Source organism: Leptidea sinapis, chromosome 29 (assembly GCF_905404315.1).
Source record: "Leptidea sinapis chromosome 29, ilLepSina1.1, whole genome shotgun sequence".
NCBI classification, from domain to species: Eukaryota; Metazoa; Arthropoda; class Insecta; order Lepidoptera; family Pieridae; genus Leptidea; species Leptidea sinapis.
In genome coordinates, this window is record NC_066293.1 from 5,802,841 (window position 1) to 5,822,524 (window position 19,684).

Genomic DNA, 19,684 nt, shown 5'->3' on the forward strand with positions numbered 1-19,684 from the left:
AAATTCGTTCGTACTAAGTCTGAGATCAATATTCATTTTCATGTAGATAGTTTTGTTATACTAATGTTTTATTTGATCTTTATTTTATGCAGCTTCATGTGCCACTTCAAGCCTTTCTTCCAAAGGTAATCCTTTCCACAAATATCGCATCGAAACCGTCTCTCCCCAGTGTGTTTCATCAAATGAGTTTCAATAAGATCCCTATCGAAAAATTTTTTGTGGCAGATATCACATTCGAAATTTTTCTCTTTTAAATGCGACCTGCGTATATGATTCCTCATAAAAGAATTGCGAGTAAACAGTTTGCCACATACTGCGCATTTATGACCAATTTTGTGTGCATTCACTAAATGTCTCTGCCTAAGGTATTCTGTGCTAAATTTTTCGTCGCACTGCGAACATTTATAAGTTTTTTCGCCGTGTACTCTCGTACGATGTCGGGCTAAATCGTTAGAGCTCGCAAAAACTAAACTACAAGCCGTGCATTTCAGGCTTCTTTCCCTATGATGTCGTGAGATATGCGCTCTGTGGCTATGGTTATTACGGAACAGTTTGCCGCAGTACGCACATACAACGTTATTATCACTATGAAACGAATTTATATGTTCCAGTAATTTCCTGAAGTACTGAAAACTGAGGGAACACAGTGGACAAGCAATTTTATCATCAGTAATTTTAAATGCTTGCATGTAAGATAGAGATTTATCATAACCTACATTATGATAGTCTATCAAATGATCGATCAATGGATTTATATCACCATAATTCTCATTACAAATCTTACAGGATAAATTGAGTATATCGAACTTAATATTAATGCTTTGTCCCTTGATCTTATTTCTCAATTTAGAACTTAAGTCGCAACTCTCGTGGTCAATCTTAGTATGCCTTCTAAGAGCTCCAAAGTCGACAAAATCTTTCGAGCAATAGAAACATCTAAATCTATTCATGAAAAATTTAAAAGGAACTGCAGTGGACAATTTTAACAAGTAATCTATATTTTGCCTAATTTTAAAAATTGTTTTGTCATCTTTTGTTTTATTTTTTATTCTACTGAATGTCTTATGTTCCATTTTAGTCCATTTGAATGTACCTGCCATAGAATGATGCAAACTATGTTTCTTTAAATTTGGAAAAGACGAAAATGTCTCATTGCAAATAACACAACTGAAATCATTTAACTTATAAGGTTCAATGTATATTACGCTAACATTGTTAAATTCGTGTTCATCTACAAAATGAGTAAAAAGTTTTTCAAACGTTCCAAATTTAAAATCACAAATCTCGCAAACAGTTTCCGATACATCTAATTTGATACAACAGTCAAAGTTGATTGTTTCGTAATTATGACTTTTTGTGTGTTTCTTTAAGTCTTCGTAATCTAGTCTAATTTTGCAAATGATACATATGAAATTGTTGGACCATTCGAATGGGACTACGCTTGTGTTTTCGAGGAGTTTTAGAAGATTCTGACGCGATGCCGATAGCGATATATTATCTGAAAAAAATTATTGATTTTTTTTATATTCGATAAAACGACAAAAAATTACGAAACGAACAAAAATTGCAAAAAATTAGCAAATGTAAGAATATGCTTTAAACTAAATTTTACTATTCGTATTATTGTTGCAGGTTTAATTGATCCAGAAATCGCAATAAGAGTTAAAGTATGAATTTTTTTTATATTGTAATAGGTACATTATTGAATTGACACAGAACCTTCATGGTTTGAGATTTTTAAGTGAAACTTTTTTCGCATGGTACCTGTGTAGATCTTCTTTTAAAAAATGTGCAACAATCTATTATCGACTTTCAGTTGTTTTTTTTATTCAGCTTGGACATGAAAAATTGTTACTTCGAAAATTCTAATGATTTTCGAATACGAGAATCCGACGCGGAACTAACCCGGCAGAAAAAGCTCGCAATATCAGTGTTGCGTTTGGGGAGGGGACTGCTAATGAACGCAGCGTGCGATTTTGCTTTAAACGCTTTCGTGATGGAAACTTTGATTTGAAGAACAAACCACGTGGAAGACCGCCCACACAGGTGAATAACAATGATTTGGAAGAGATAGTGGAAGCCGATCCGAGCCAAACTACCCAGGAATTAGCGGCACGGTTTAACGTTACCTTACCAACAATATTATCTCATTTGTGCTAAATCAATAAAATAAAGAAATATGAATATGGGTGTGCCTCACGATTTGATGAAAGAAACGCGTGTTGAAACTGGTGTTGCTTTGCTGAATCGATACAAATGAAATTAAGGAATATTGGATAAAATTGTGACATGCAATAAAAAGTGGATCCTTCACGATGACCGTAAGCGAAAAATGCAATGGCTGAACCCAGGTCAAACACCGCAACAATGTCCTAAAGCAAAGCTTACCAATCAAAGGTAATGGTAACTGTTTGGTGATCTTAGCATGGTGTTATTCACTATAGCTTTCTACGATCTGGTCAAGCAATAACGCCAGATGTCTACTGTGCCGAACCCGAGCAATGTTTAAAATTGAAAAAAATGTTTTTCTTCGTTTCAGGAGGCCGTACAAAATGCTTTCAGTCAGTTTGTCAAATCTAGATCACCACAGTTTTAAAAAAGACTAAAACGACCTTCCTATTAGATGGCAATTATTTTGATTAAATAAATATGTTAAATTAAAAAAAAAACGAATTTCATTCTTTCAGTACAGTAAATAATTAAAACAAGGACATTGAATTACACTTAACTTCTTGTACAATGTTACGGGAACCCCTCGAATACGAGACCGACTCACACTTGGCTTATTGATTTTATTTAATCCTTATATAATTAATACACAAACGTGATCTATAAGAATCAAGCCTACTACGTAAATTGATTTCACTTTGAAAACAACTTACCAAAATTCTAATTGTACAAAGGCTTTGTTCTCGATGTATATGTTTTACCATACAGCTTCTCTCGTCCACTCGGTAACCTGTCACGTTTTATCTTGACTTTGTCATATTTTTAATTTTCTTTTACCTATGGATCTACCTGTCATTGCTGTCAACGTCATTCTCTTTCTTCGCGCGGTAACCGTAAGTTATAAAATAAAATTTATAGTGTTATTTCTACATAATTTACGAAAAAGAAATGGGTAATCATAATAGAAAACGCAAACAAGAACAAAAAATAGAAAAATACCGGAGCGAAATACAAAAAATTTAACGGAAAATGGGGGAACGAGCAACACACTGCGAGCATCGTGAAATACCTTCAGGTAAATTAATTATTAATTATTGTAGCTATAATCAAAACGGCAATTATCCCTACATTGACGTGCTCTTTTTGCTTGACCACATGACAAGCTGTGGTTAAAACATGGTTGGTGTACGTGATGCACTGACATGTGTATGACCTTTAGGTTTCATACCTATTGGAAATAAACGACACAAAGTGTTCGCTATATTTCTTTCTCCTAATCTGGAACATGTTTTCAGATCATGATGAGAATGTGTCAATAGACATCCTGGATGAGCCATGCCCTATTCAGTCAAACACCACAGCAGTCCAAGCCGTTATCTCAGCAACAGAAAATGGCGATAACTCTGTCAATACAGAAAACACAATAAATTCAGAAATTCTTATGGCCTTGGGGGACCCCTTACAGAACAACCGAAATTTGGGCCAAATTTGTGTGATAATGTGGCTAGGATATTGAATATCCTTAAACATAGCCTGAAAAAATAGGCAAAAAAACCCTCTTATGGAAGAGGTAACACCGGAAAACTGTGCTTTACTGTTTGCTCCAAAAATATGTTTGGAAAAAACTGCAGTTGTGGTGGACAACATTCGCAACAGAGACAAAAAAATTGAATTTGAACAAAACCAGCTGGTACTGGGTTTATCTATATTAAGCAAAATTTTATCATCACTTATCTTAGATGAAAACTTTGATAAACTTAAAGTTATATCTCAACTGTGTAATGGTATTAGGGTATTGGCTGACTTACACAATATCCAAACAAGAGCCAGGAAAATTTAATGTTGCTTGCACTGGATAAACAATTTTTAAACTTGGTACAAGATGTGGAGCGAGATGAATACTTGTTTGGAAGTGGTTTGAACGAAAAAATTAAGGCAATAAAAAATAGCCAAAGGAGTGGAAACTCAATTAAAAAGTATACACCAAAGCCGATAAACTACAGTGGCCCATCCCGTTACCACCAGACTGGTACTCGAGCAGTAATGAGGAATGGGCCGAAAGAATCAACAACAGTGAAGGGTTACCAACAGAAATTCCCAAAGCGGGGCAATCCAGGGACCAGTCAAACCACACAACCATATGTTCATAAGCAACATGTCCAGAATCCCAAATAGAGGTGAGCGATTAGGGTAGGATTGCACATTTTTTAAGTTGTTGGTAAAAAAATTGTAATGATAATATTATTTTACGCTATATTCAGGGATATAAAATACCATTCTGCGATACTCCATTTCAGGATTCAGAACCAAAACCTTATAGTCCTAAGTCTGACCAAGAACACATGAACATGCACAAGGCAATACAAAAATTGTTAGATTTGGGAGCCATAACACCTTGCAAGCCCTGTAAAGGGCAGTTTGTTTCATCTACTTTTTTAGTACCCAAGCCTAATATGGACTTTAGATTTATCTTAAAACTAAAATGCCTAAATGATTACATAACTGCTAATCATTTTAAAATGAAGGACATAAGAACAGCTATAGGTCTCCTTAGTCCAAATAATTACATGGTTAAACTTGATTTAAATGAATCATACCTATTGGTCAAAATACACCCTAGTGATAGCAATTTTTTAAGATTTCATTATAAAAATCTTTATGAGTTCAATGCTTTACCATATGGTCTTTGTACGGCACCAATGGTCTTTACTAAAATAATGAAGGTTGTGGTTACCCATCTCCGTTAAAAAGGTTATAAATCAGTTGATAATTCATTTCTGGATGATTTACTATTAATTGGATCAGACTATAATTCACTTCTAAAAATTATCATGACACAATTGCTTTACTAAAATGCTTAGGATTAATTATCAATTTTGAAAAAAGTGTAACAATACCTACTCAGAATTGTAGTTTTTTAGGATTCATTCTGGATACTTCAGATATGACCATTAATTTACCACCAGAAAAAGTAAAAAGCATTAGTATATCTATCAAAAAATATTTGGGAATGGAATCCTGTTCAATTCATGACCTCACTAGATTAACTGGTACTCTAGTGGCCGCTTGCCCAGCATCTCGGTATGGATGGATGTACACAAAAAAATTTGAATATTATAAGCTAAAAGCACTGGCTAAGAATAATAACAACTATGATTCTATTATGTCAATCCATACAGACATCAAAGAAGACCTTAACTGGTGGTTGATTAATATAAATAGTTTGAAGAAATCAATTGATTCTCTCACTTATGATGTGGTAATCTTTACTGTTGCTAGTAGATCTGGCTGGGGTGGAGTGTGTGGTACATCAAAGATAAGTGGTAATTGGAAAAGTGAAGGAGAAAATTTTCATATCAATTATCTGGAATTATTAGCAATTTTTCTTTGCTTAAAAATCCTTTGTTAAAAATACATGTAATATAAATATACTTATATCACTGCCATTTCATATATCAATAAAACGCTTTTTAAAGGATTACAACGCGTGGTAACTGTTTTTACATAACATTTTGCGTCGAAGTTACATTATTATTATTATTACAGCTAGCCCGACGTTCTAAGACCTCTCCAGATCTCGTTTTCAGGGGGACTGCAGATGAATTTTCATTTTACAATTACACGCGTATAAATCCTCTGAAAAGTGTTTTATTTAAATGTGTGGCAATCGCGTTAATTAAAGAAAATACTATAGCTTTAATGGCCAAGTTCGACGCTTTTTTTATGCTTCAGAATATGAGAACTAAGACTTTTCTTCCAATAAAAACGATCTCCGCACACGTCACAATGAAAATTCTTAACCCCGCTATGTTTGACCAAATGCCGTTTAAGAAGTATATTATTAAAGAACTTTGCATTACAGACGCTGCACTCAACATTTTTCTCCTTCAAATGCGTCCGGCGTATATGATCGTTCAGAAACGATTCTCTGGTGAACAGTTTCGCGCAGAAAGAACATTTATGTCCAGAATTGTGAGCGTCTATCAAATGTTTCTGCCTTAAATACTGCGTCTCAAACGCCTGTGGACATTTTGGGCATTTTGCAGCTTTTACACCATGTTGCTTCGCCATATGCATGAATAGCCTCGACGGAATATCACAGTCAACACTGCAGATGGAACAGCTGAATTTCCCAACACTATGCCGTCTCCACAAATGAACTCTCAAATTCTGCTCCCGCCTAAATGATTGGCCACAGTGTACGCATATGTTTCTATTATCTGTATGCTTTTTATTTACGTGCTTTAACAGCGTGCCGAAAAACCTGAACATTTCGTCAGGACAATGGGGGCATTGCATACGATCTTTGACCAGCTTGTACGGTTGCAGGCAGGTTTTAATCGACTTATCGTAATTCGCATTATGAACTGATATCAAATGGTCTAAAAGTGTTTCCAAGCTATCCATTGAGTTAAAACAAAGTTTGCACGCCAGTGACGATACATCAATTTTGACGGACGCCTCAGATTCCCTGCATTTTCTGATGCATTTCTGCCGCATATCGCATACCGGATGAGACATTATAGTATGCTCCCTGAGACCGTCAGGGTCTTGAAAGTCTTTCGAACAGAAGAAACAGTTGAATTTGTTTTGGAAAAAGTTAAACGGTAGAGCCGTAGACATGCTAATAACAATAGCAATGTTCTCTCGAACTTGCTTGACATTATTCCGCTTAGGAACCTGATAGTTCACATCTGAATCCATGATATCTTTATCATTGTCCTCGAACTTAACGTCAACTCTTTTACAAATTCTCAAATGCATCTTTAGTCCCAGCTCCGTATGAAACTGCTTAGTACATAATTTGCATTTAAGCGATCCGTCATCTGGGTGTTCAGTCTTCATATGCTTACGTTTCAATGCAGCCGATGGCAATTTGAGCAAACATATATTGCATCTAGATAGATGCCAATTACTCTTATGTTTATTCAAAATGTTTAACGACGCGAACGTTTGGGAGCACGTTTCGCAAACAAATCCCCCATCCCTGTGATGATTTTTGGTATGCGAAAAAAGATCTCTTTTCTTATTAAACTTTTGCTCGCATTTGTCGCAGGAAAAACTATTTTTTGGATGACTGCTATTGACGTGGGACACCAGATACCCGAAGAACGTAAACTTGGCATCGCATGAAGAGCAATTCAGGTCCCTCAATCTGTACTCTTCAATTGGCATGTCTATATCTCTGAAGTAATCAATATCATGTTCTGCGGTAAGATGATCCACAGCGCTGTCTATATTTGGGAGGTTTATTTTGCAAATCTCACAAGCGACCTCGGATACGTCAATTTTGATTTCAACATTGCTTATTCCTCTTATCGCACGTAAGGCATGCGTAGCAGTTGAGCAAATTCCGTGTTCTTTTGTGTGCTTTCTCAACTCAACGTAGTCCTCGACGTACTTGCTGCAGAAGAAGCAGAGATATTTCCCCCGAAATTTAAATGGAATTATTGTTGTGTTGTTAAGCAGTGTCTCAAGATTTCTTCTAATTTGCATTGATATTGGTGGATTGCGCAATTTTCGCGAACGCTCTGAAAACGAAACTTTAACTGTAAATGTACCCTGTAGCTATGCTAACAATTACTCCATTAAAATAAAATACAAACAAAAAAATGGGTACATTTAAAGTTTTTGAATAACACCAAAATAAATACATAATATGCAAATTGTCTTATAAAACATTACATGGCAATTTATATTAATAAGAAGCATTTATTGAATATTACTAATATAACAAATAAAATGATGAAAACACTAATTAAATCTCATTTACCAAGAAAGTTACACAGATTTTAATAATTATGTATAATAGAATGTGGCGTCACATCTTAGTTTTGCCCTGCTGTTTTTAAATGTTTGTCTGCGAGATAGGTACAGCAGACACCTCGACTCACTCACGCCAAAATTTTTATTTTCAATGTACAGCATTATTTTCATCTTAGTTTATAAAATACTAAAAAAATTTAGTCAAATACCCAAATCAGATACTAAGGCTCTATCAAGCTAAAGTTCAATCCAAATGAAGACTCAATTACTTTAATTTGTTTTTTTTACCACACAATTGTTTATTTCAGTTGCTGAGAAGTTAAAAATAAGCGCTATCAAATATTCTCCGAATGGTGGACTCTTAGATGTAGCCTCAAACTATTATTTTGGACGAAACCCTGACTGCATACCGGGCATACAAATCTCCTTTCGTTACTGTGAATGCGCATGTGGTCTCTCAACGTCTGTTTCCTCGCATACGCCTTCTTGCAAACACCACATTCGTGAATCCTATCACCCGAATGCTTAATCATATGCTTCTGAACGTGGGTTCGCGAGAAAAACTTCTGTTCGCAAATTGTGCAAGAGTAATTCTTCTCCCGAAGGTGAACTTCTTTCATATGCACACGCATTTTGCTGTCTATGTTAAAAGTTTTGGTGCAAACAGTACATTTGATAACCGGAGCTTCGATATGGTGAATTGCAATATGGTGTCGCTTTCGGAGAGCATAGTTTTGAAATTTCTCTGCACAGTAGAAGCATTTGATGGATTTATCACTACTGTGTATTGTGGCTTCATGTTTGGATCGCTGCGAGAGCGACTCAAAAGTGTCGGAGCAAAAGTTGCAGCGGAATTTCGACCCATGACACAGCGAATGGCAACGCAATCGCTCCTGACTCAAAAATGACTTCCCGCAAAGCTCACAAACGAAATTCCCGTAGTGACTATTCATATGTTGATTCAGTGTTATGAAATACTGAAAGCTATCGCTACAAATCGCGCATTGAAACTTATTGCCATCCAACTTATAAGGTATTACACCAGTATCGTAATCTTCGAAATAAACTGCGTTATGTTTCACTTTGCTATGTGCTACCAGTTCGTCTAAATCATTAAGTTTATCAATGCAATGTTTGCAACTTATATCAGACACATCAATTTTGATTTTCTCATCTCTTTTAAGATACATAACAGCTGACTTAACGCTAGATTTCTTATGATCCTTTTCAGTGTGATCTTTTAGTTCCGTTATATCTCTGAACGGTTTGTGACAGAAGAAACATAGATAACTATGCCTATACCATTTGAATGGCAGCACCGTGGATGATTCTAGAATATTTAACGCGTTCTTTTTTATGAGGCGATTACGTTGTGTTGCTGATATGGAAGCATTTTTTCGGGTCCTGCTCGTCGTTTCTGAGCATTTTTTACCTAAAAAGTAAAAAATCTGTAAGAAACTACCGCTGATTTCCTTCCACTATAGCCCAATAAGTTCCTGTTTCATTGTCACATTATTTGTGCATTATTATAATAGATTCAAATAAAAGTGATAGTAATGCTCATGCAAGATACAATAATTTCCAAATAAAATTACTGTCTTTATTTGCCTTATAAGATCGAACGTTGTACAAGAGTTCTGTATTTAATTTAAATAAATAATTTGTTTAATTACAATTTATGTTTTTCAGTATTATAACAATGAGATCGTATGAGTTTTTTCTGGCTACAAGGAAAATTTAAATTTGAGACACTGTCGAAAAGCAATTAAAAAACGAATGTTTATAAAAGAATTAGAGGGAAACATAAATCGTCATATTGTATTGGCGAAGAAACAAGACGAAAGAAAACAACAATTTCAAATATTGCACAGATTCAATTAGAAATTTTTATCAATGTGAAGAAAAGGGAAAATCTTCATTTCTATCCAAATCTACAAACATCACTTCGGGCAAGTCATTGACACTGGAGTATAAAAGAACATCTCTAACAGAGATACAGCAAGATAGAAAAGGGTAAGCATTCGCTATTGATACTGTAACTGATTTTTATTGACAAGTCGTAAACTGACAGCCACGCTTGTCGTTAGGTCGTTAGTATTTTGAATATCAAACCACGAGCTAACGCACACAATGGCAAATAAAATTCTTCGCCCATTATCGATCTGCCAGGTTATATATACGATTGTAAATTCTGAGTCTTCGTATTTGTTGTATTATTAATTTAGGAATACCCGCATTAGTGATTTCAGAATGCGCCTTCTACAATCGTTTCATTACGTTCTTTCCGTCGGGCCGTTTATTGCGTGCGAAGTATGTATTTTCACGGATTATCTCAAAATTCATTCGTAATCATATGATTATTTTGTTTATATAAGAGGGGACATATGGGCAAAAAAAGGCTTACTCACCCAGGATGATGTGATGCGTGGGCGGTCTATTATAGTTATTTTAATATCTGGACGACCGAGCCTTGCTCGGATTTTTAAGAATGTACAAAACTTGAATAAAAAAAACTAATAGGACATCTGAATTCGAACCGGGGTGCTCTGCTTTCCAGATCACCCAATGTCCCATCTGAGCTATTATAGTCTTGTATATAGTAGCGAAATTGACCTTTGTATTCAAATGTTATTGTAGCTGCTTCTCATTGAAACACGGATAAAACTACATTTTTTAAAATTGAAACCTAGCTAGATCGATGTCTCACCCCCGAAACTACCTTTAAACTAAATTTCTTTAAAAACGTTGCAGCCGTTTCCGAGATCAGAATATATATACAAGAATTGCTCGTTTAAAGATATAAGATTATAGCTGATACCCCGCGACGTCGTTCGCGTACGTATTTTCACACCTTGGGTTACATTACTGGACTTTTAGCAGAGATCCCTAATTTTTTTTAAATGTAATATAGTATATAACACTCAAGGATAATCTAGCTTCCCAACAGTGAAAGAATTATTCAAATCGGTTCAGTAGTTGCGGAGCCTATTCAATGCAAACAAACAAACAATCAAATCTTTCCTCTTTATAATTAAAGTATAGAAGTATAATATAAATTGTGTCCATGACAAATTCAAGGTGACTTTTTTATGGGAGATGAGCACAAACGAGTAAAGGGGTCACCCGATGGTATGTGATCACCGCAGTATAGTCTCTTGTAACACCAGAGGAATTTAAAGAGCGTTGCCGACCTTTTAAAGCGACGAATAAACGTACTTATGAATTGGAAAACCGAACACACTGGCACGTGGCGGGCGAGGATCAAACCGGAGGCTCCGTGGTGAGAGATAACGCTTCTTCCTTTGGCCCCATCGACGGTTTTTAAATAGAACTTATAAGAAAATTTTTACTGAAGTAGGCGTTACTTTGCGGAAATCTATAATTATAAAATCTCGTCTGGCCAGTCTCGTGCCAGATTTTGGCGAGACAACACGTCCTGAGGATGCCTCGTGTAGAGGCGAAACACGTGTCGAATTGTTTAAAGACAAATATTGGCGGAATTAACACTAAAGAAAACTCAAATCATTTGTATAGAACTTATAAACTTAGGAGAACATAATATTTAAATTGCAATATGACTTCACGAATTATAACCATTTTTTTTAATGACAATAAGGGACGAGACGAGCAGGACGTCCAGCTGATGCAAATTGATACGCCCTGCTAATTACAACGCAGTGCCGCTCAGAATTCTTGAAAAACCCAAAAACTCTGAGCGGCACTACAATTGCGCTCGTCACCTTAAGATATAAGATTTTAAGTCTTAAAACAAATTCAATAATTAACATTTTTGGGGTATAAAAAACAGATGACAACGATTCTCAAACCAACCAAATATATCGTATATAAAATTTATCGAACTACAATAATCATTATATTCGATTGCCATTTTGCAACTCTATTGCGTATCTGTGGATGGAACAGAATAATATAAAAATCGCGATACAAAAGTAGGTGTAGATTGAATAAAGGAGAAAATTTTAAGTTGTATGTATTTTTCAATGCTGAATCATAATAAAAGAAATATAAAAAAATATTTAGGGTGGGTCACCCTTATCATTTAAGGGTATGAAAAATAGATGTTGGCTGTTTCACAGACCTACCCGATATGCACAAAAATCTTACAAATCGGTTCAGCCGTTTCGGAGGAGTTTCTTGCGCCGCTTCTTCTCTCTCAGAGCGCCATTTGTTTTCGAAGCCTACCGCGTTAGTGTCTAGTATATTAGAAAAGACATTAAAAAGAATTCTAAAGGAATCAATTTTGAGAAAATAAATGCTTTTTTTGGTAACAAGCACCGGGCCACGTGAATTTTATATTTATTAGATATTAGCTGAGCCGGCAGACTTCGTACTGCCTCAATGGATAAAAAACCTAAACTTTTGTTTAAAATAATCATAAAACAAACAAAAGGAATACTTTTTTTATTAAAACAAATAAAAAAAAATGCTCAGCATGAATGAAATTTTATAATTATTTTAGATTGTATTGCACATTTATTAATTGCACATGATATTAACATAAAACAGTTTTCCTAAAATACTGGGTATATATAAGGTTTCAATTTGATAATAACAGACCAATGATATTAGATAGCATTGTTACCGACACACACAGTTATAATATTATTAATATTGACACACTTTTTACACAAATTATCTTGCCCCAAGTTAAGCATTTATAGCCTGTGTTATGGGTTACAAGACAATGATATATTTAATACAATATACTTACTTAAACATACATAAATTCATATAAACATACATATTAACATACATAAATACATTTAAACATCCATGACTCGGAAACAAACATCCATATTCATCATATAAATGCTTGCACCTACCGGGATTCGAACCCGGGACCTTTAACTTAGTAGGTAGGATCGCTAACCACTCGGCTATACAGGTCGTCGTATATAATACAGTCTGTTAATCAATTTAAAGCTTACTGATATATTTTTGGATTGTTTCGTGGTGCAGTTAGATTGAGAAATTTATAATAATAATAAAAATAATCTGATAGTTATTTAAAAACTGTAGTTATTCTACCAACTATACTACGCTGAAATTAAGTTTAGATAGATAGAAAGATATATAGATTCTGATTAGTAATTTATTTGAAACTATTCCTTCAATTTGATTTCTGAACTACGGGGGACACATCTAAGGAAAAATATTTTTATTGTTTTTATTTAATATAGATCATTTTCATGTTTATTCACCTTTTAAACCTTCTCTCGACTTCCACAAATAATTCAAGATCAAAAATAGCCAGATCGGTCCAGTTGTTCTCGAGTTTTAGCGAGACTAAGGAACAGCAATTCATTTTTATATATATAAATTTGAAGCGATTCAAGGTCGTCAGAAATTTAAGATGCCTCGACTGTAATTGTTGTATATAAACTCAATGCAAACAAAACAAAATAAATAAACATAGATTGATAAAATATAATAAAAATATTTTATGAGGCTGTTTCAAACAGATTGCAACAAACTTAAATAAGCAAGCCACAACTCTTAGATCATTTATACGTCGAGATAGAATGTGACAGCTGTGAAAAAATTGAGGTTAACAGTTAACCTCTATTTTGGACAATGCACGCCCACGAACACAATGAAATACAAATCGCGAGTGTAAGACGTAGCTTGTCACGCACACTAAACTAATAAACCTGGCCTGTTTTCATCGGTTGTCTAGACGTATATATTATCTAAGCCACAACTAGTAATTCAGAACTACCCACCTTTAGCAACTGTTTTGGACGCGCTGGGTGTTGCCTCATTGCTTTTCTTGTCAACTTTAGCATTTCTTTTCGGCCTGCCTGGTTTAGATCTAATCTTAATTGGCTCAACAGCTATTTCTTCGGATTCATTATTTCCTGGAATATATAATTTTTATAATTCTTGTTACTACTAAACTGTTATAAGTACTAAATTTTATTGTACATTTGTAGTAGTTAACCGTTAACCTGAGAGTTGAACAAAGCAAACAGAATTTTATAATGAGGCGGTACTCGAAAGGGTTAGCTCAATTGGTTAGAGCACCGGCATGGAACGCCGGTGGTCGTGGGTTCTAATCCCGCATCGTTCATAAAATTTTGTTTTTCAAATTTTATTTGTGTATTAATGTTTTATTTACATTGAGTATACTGCTATAAGCTTTTGAGTGATGCGAACTGACGAGATTTCACCCATCCAAAAAATTTATTCATAAATATATAATATATTTATATGTATTTTTTAAATCATTTATATATCGTGTCATAAGCATTTCGGTGACGCAATACCATAACTATGTCCCTACCAGAATGTGTCCAACGCGGCTAAGAAACTTTTCACTTCAAAAAGTAGCCCGCTGAGTTTTGTTCACCCGTTTTTCTTAGGTCGAAGATATATATTTTTTCGAATGAGAACATTCAATAAGTGATTTAAAATACTTTAAATATAAATGTTTGACTTACAATATGTTTATCTTAGACTTATCATTTATACGTCTAGATAGACTATGACAGCTGTGAAAACATCGAGAAAAATTGAGGCTGTTGACAGGTAACCTCTATTTTAAACTATGTATGTACACACTATCACAAAATGTAACAATTCGCGAGTGTAAGACGGTATAGCTTGTCATGCATACTAAAGTAATAAACCTGGCCTGTTTTCATCTGTTGTCTAGCACCAAGAAAAAAAATGTTTTTACATGATCCTAAAATCCCATGTTTATGTGGTCGTCTGGCTGCATACCTGCGGCTAGCATGATGCTAATATAACCTGATCCACATTGAAATTAATGACTTATTACGCGTGCGATCGTCCGGGTCGCCGGGCCGACTAGATAACTGGTTTTGTTTGTTTATAATCCAATTCACTAGAGTCAATAACTTCCTTACTTTTAGTTTTTAATATTGTTTTGTATAACTTGCAATGAGTGATTCTCTCCTAACATAGATTATCTCAATCTACTAGGAGAGTTTCATATGTGATTGTAAATGACTGTGTAGCTTAAAAATTTGCCAACAAGTAGACATACCACCATCAAAGTCTATCCCTTCATCAAAATAATCAACATCCGCACTATCCATAGGTTCTTCATTATGATCCAATTTGATATTGTCCTCGCAAGCAGTATCTGCAACACATAATATTTTAAAATTATTTTCTTATCAATCAGACCAACAGCTTTAACCAGTCAAGATGTTAAATTTCAGATATTTCCGAGTTCAGGAGTGTAGTGATGTCTTCTTTTTTTTTAAATAATATTGACACACAAATAAAATTTGAAAAACAAAATTTTATGAACAATGTGGGATTCGAACCCACGACCTCCGGCGTTCCGTGTCGGTGCTCTAACCAATTGAGCTCACCGTTAACACAACCTGAGAGTTGAACAAAGCAAACAGAATTTTATAACGAGGCGGTACTCAAAAAGGTTAGCTCAATTGGTTAGAGCACCGGCACGGAACGACGGAGGTCGTGGGTTCGAATCCCGCATCGTTCATAAAATTTTGATTTTCAAATTTTATTTGTGTATTACTCCTAGAAGTGAGGGTTATGCTTAGAGGGTTAGCATAAAGTATATCATGCCTGTTTAAGTGTACTCAAAATAATGATACAAATATACAGATAATGTTTACTTGAATTACCTTTATTTTCAAAATCTCCTCTTGCAACCATATCAATAAACCTCTTCTCACTTTGCAGAACCTGTTTCTTGAAATTGCATGCATCACGCAGTCGTGTGACACATACCTCACATATGAGACGACTCATGCCATTAGGACCGTCAGAATGTTGGGATATCTGTTAAGCAAATTTAGAACATTACATAAAAAAAGAATGAATTAGTTGATCATGTGGTATGATTGTACACTCTCTTGGAACTAACTTTAGTAGGCTTGTTAAAGATATGTGTTATATTAAGTATGGGTTCTTTAACCTTGTGAAAGTGTCATGATTTTTTTCGTTTATAATTTTAGGTGGTTTATAATATGTGTGTTAGTCACTTCCTTCCTTTAGATTTCGTAAAAAATGCAAGTTATTGTACCATAAAGTAATCATTACAAAGTATATTAAAGAAATTAATATGTAAGTTGGTAATACATTTTGTATAACTGAGTATAATTCAGGTTAAGTTAGGCTTAGTTTGCTAGCAAACTGCTTATGTATTTCAAAAATCTAATTTTACAGGGTACTTAGGATAATCCAAACTACTTTTAAATGTTCCAGTTCGTAAGATTATAGAGCTTTTAGTTTGTCTAAAAGATTGATCTTTACAAAAACACAACAAAACACTACCGGTAAATCGAGATAGCCTCAAGCCGTATGGTGAACTTTATCTTTAGCGAAAATCAATTCTCCTTTGTCAATCGGAATATTATGTTAATAATAATGAACAAACACAATATTTAACTGGAATTTATATAAATAATACTCACACTAATATCAAAGCATTCAAGCAACATATCCGCGTATACTTCAGTTTCTTCCATCCATAAATATTCAGAACCTAAATCCTTATAGCATCCTTCAGATAAACAACACCGGCAAACTCCCGGACTTTCCTTCACAATTACATCTTCGAAATCCATTTTATATTTAGTATAGTCTTACTCTAAATAAATAAGAATATATGAGCTTCTACACATAATAGTTAAAACTCTCAAATATCAAATCATCTATCTAATCAGTCTAGTGAACTTCTCTAAAATCGATCTTCCCTGAATCTTGTAATCAAAGAGAAATTAAACACTACTTGCTTCATGCTTGTAATACCTAACTTCACACTTCACAGAACACTTTTACCACAGTAGACTTATGTCCTATGTAGCAGTACGGAAACCTATATATTATTATACTCTTTGACGGAAACTACCTAGAAACGTTCGAAATGATACACTCAAACAAACATGCGCATTGACTACGCCCTTAAGCGGTTTTCGCGGTCAAAATGAGTCGAGTGTCACGTTCTTATTTGTTTCCGCGATCTTTTTAAAAATGCCAGCGTATGGCGTGGTATACGGCTATTTGAACTCGGCTCCATCAAAACTCCAGTTTTCGTTTTTTAAACTATAAAATAGTATAGTATATAAGAATGATTTATTGTTATATTATTATTATTAGTAGGTATTTCAATTATAACTCCGTGAGATCGATTATTATAAATTCGTGAACATAATTCTCACTAAGATGGTGACTGCAATATTTATTATCATTTTTTATGAGTGTGGTTTACTGGTTTCCTAGGCCTCTTGTATATATTTATTTATTTTGGGCAATACTTAACTACCCACATTTGTTTTGTCATGGTTTTCGTGAGTTTTGAAACCAATACCAGCTATTGGTGTCAAAATGAATATTCAAGATGGCGGCTGCAAAAAAATAACAATTTTTTCATCATGGGTGTCGTTTTCGTAGTTTTTGGGGATGTTGTAACTGTTAGTGCTGTCAAAATATAAATCCAAGTTGGAGCTACATGAAATATTCAACTTTTTTATCATGGGTGTTGTTTTCATGTTTCTCGAGGATGTTGAAGTCGATAATGCCGGACTTTTGAAATAAAATTGTGTGTTCACCGACACTCCCGAAAATCTAAAATGATACCCATGTTGATTTTATTGAAAATGTCACATCCGCCATCTCTGATCTTGAAATTGGTGTCATATTTGTAATTGACACTCCCGAAAATTATACCCAAATTGTTTTTATTGTAAAATACACATTCGCCATTTTGGATCTCAAAAAGATGTCATATTCGTTATTGACAGTCACGAAAATAATAGTCTAGACATGTTCGTGGGATGACTGCAGGGAAGTTTCTTAAGACTGTGGTAGAAGTGAAACTTCAACGGACAAAGTTTAAAAACACATATTCAAAGTTTCCCGTCAATATTACAAATAAAATATTTCAACGAAAATTAAAAAAAAATCCAAAAACATATTTCCAATAAAAAAATTCGATAAAATGTTTAAAATATTACATGAAATTCATCATGTAGACTATAATATTGCATTATACACTGTATAGCTATACATACGCTTTTTACTTTTTTACGCTCCGCAACGCCACATGAGGAACTTCGTTCCAAAACTCCTTTTTTAAAGTCCGTTAGAAAAATAACCTGACAACCCTATTGCTTCAATGGAGTATACGCACATGTAGGTCAATCAACAAGGCTTAGTTTCCATACTGATACATATGTCTACTGCGCTTTTACTCTAAAGATTATTTTACTCCAAATAATTTGCTACTCTCTATTTTACTCCTTGTATATATTATAATTATACTCTTTGCTCCTTGTTATATAACTTGGTTGCTGTCCGTTAGCTCCAACTTCTAATCATGGAGTAGAATACAATTTTTAAATGAATTGGCTTCTAATCAGGCTCATCAAACTTAGCCCCCAAAAAATAATTTATTTTCTATTTTTGAATTTTCAATATCGCATATCGTTAGTTCGTAGTTGGTTCTTAATTGTTCGCTATAAATAATTATTTGTTCTTTTGTTGTTTATTTAAAAACAATTAATTAAAAATGGGGGGAAACGCCTACTATTTGGTTCTGGTACTCGCCGGCCGCTGCCGCGGCACGCTACGCTCGGCTCGTGCGTTGTTTTAACTGTTCTAAGATAACCTAACCTAAACAATTTTAATGAATTGCAAATTTAAAAAAAAAATCGAGAACAAACAAATGTTTATAGAGAACAATCAAGAACAAATGGCGAACTAACGATGTAATAAAAAAAAAAAAAAATCTGGGGGGCTAACTTTCTTGAGCCTTCTAATCATCAGAAGCCTGATTTCAGAGTACACAAGAAAGTAGTTTATGCTTTGGTAACTACTAAAAGTACTCTGTGATACTAAAGTCTACGAGTGTCTCGGCTCACGGCTGCACAGAGTACCTCTGTATTCACTGCTTTCATATTATACTATTAAGTCGGGCGTGCCTATTTGAATGTATTTATTTCTCGGAGCAATAATAATTAATATAAAGCCAGAAAGATCGCACATTTAATTGATTTTCTTAATGGCACTCTTTAAATACACCTAGCACTGCAATCGAAAGAGATGACATGCGGCCATCGAATAGGAATTCAAATCCATATGTTAATTCCAGTAAGGTAATGCTTGCCTCTATAATATCGATAAAGAAACATACCATTGGGCTAAATTAATGTAGCTCTTGATACGGGAGTCCTCTGACTGTTATCATACAAAATTCACATAAACCTGCTGATAAATTTTGACGTGATGGAACAAACGAGCAAAGTATTACATTTTGTAAGATATTAAGATTAATTATAAAGAGAAAAGTCTTTATTTTCTTGTGGAACTAGAAATAATGCATTATTGTGGCTACTTTCTTTGACTTGGGCTTGTTTTTTTTGTACGCCGATAGCGATATTGTCTAGAGTGATGGACAACTATAATCTATATTAATAATTGTGGTATTGCAACGACTCATAGTAATAACGAGTAACGACTTAATAATGGGCAGAGTCCATGAATAATAATAAATAGGAAGGTAACCGAATATTGACGTAGTTTTTACTTGACTATTCTATGCATTTTATTTTAAATATAAACGTATTTATGTACTGTATAATTGCTAAATATTAATCTAAATAGCACGTATTCATATTAGTTTCGATATTTAGATTATGCCTTTATATACCTGTCAAGAAAAATGAATTTATATATTAACGATACTTACTTGAACATTTGAATATAGTTCATCAAAGTTTGGGCCCAA

At 34.3% G+C, this 19,684-nt stretch overlaps 2 protein-coding genes across 10 annotated transcripts in view; both read right to left on the reverse strand.

The window, feature by feature from the left end:
• Positions 1 to 16,775, reverse strand: part of LOC126973457 (zinc finger protein 420-like) — a 36,554-nt gene extending 19,779 nt beyond the window's left edge. For 2 of the 9 annotated variants that reach the window (XM_050820746.1, XM_050820747.1), the window contains exons 1-4: positions 16,371 to 16,760; positions 15,579 to 15,735; positions 14,966 to 15,064; positions 13,680 to 13,814 (exon numbers count right to left, since the gene is read on the reverse strand). In XM_050820746.1, the coding sequence (XP_050676703.1) occupies positions 13,680 to 13,814; positions 14,966 to 15,064; positions 15,579 to 15,735; positions 16,371 to 16,523 (544 nt within the window). In that variant the 5' untranslated portion in view covers positions 16,524 to 16,760. Of the gene's footprint in view, positions 1 to 12; positions 1,499 to 8,197; positions 9,368 to 13,679; positions 13,815 to 14,965; positions 15,065 to 15,578; positions 15,736 to 16,370 lie in introns of those variants that run through there. The other 7 variants (XM_050820743.1, XM_050820748.1, XM_050820750.1 and 4 more) reach the window with 7 other exon arrangements.
• On the reverse strand, positions 4,437 to 7,665 carry LOC126973459 (zinc finger protein Xfin-like). The gene has a single exon (XM_050820752.1). It carries the CDS (start codon positions 7,663 to 7,665, stop codon positions 5,866 to 5,868), a length of 1,800 nt encoding a protein of 599 aa, XP_050676709.1. The 3' UTR covers positions 4,437 to 5,865.
• Positions 16,776 to 19,684: the final 2,909 nt, after the last annotated feature.

Coding starts and splice junctions, on each gene's coding strand:
- LOC126973459 (XM_050820752.1), bottom strand. CDS start 7,665: ATGCAAATTAGAAGAAATCTTGAGACACTGCTTAACAACACAACAATA.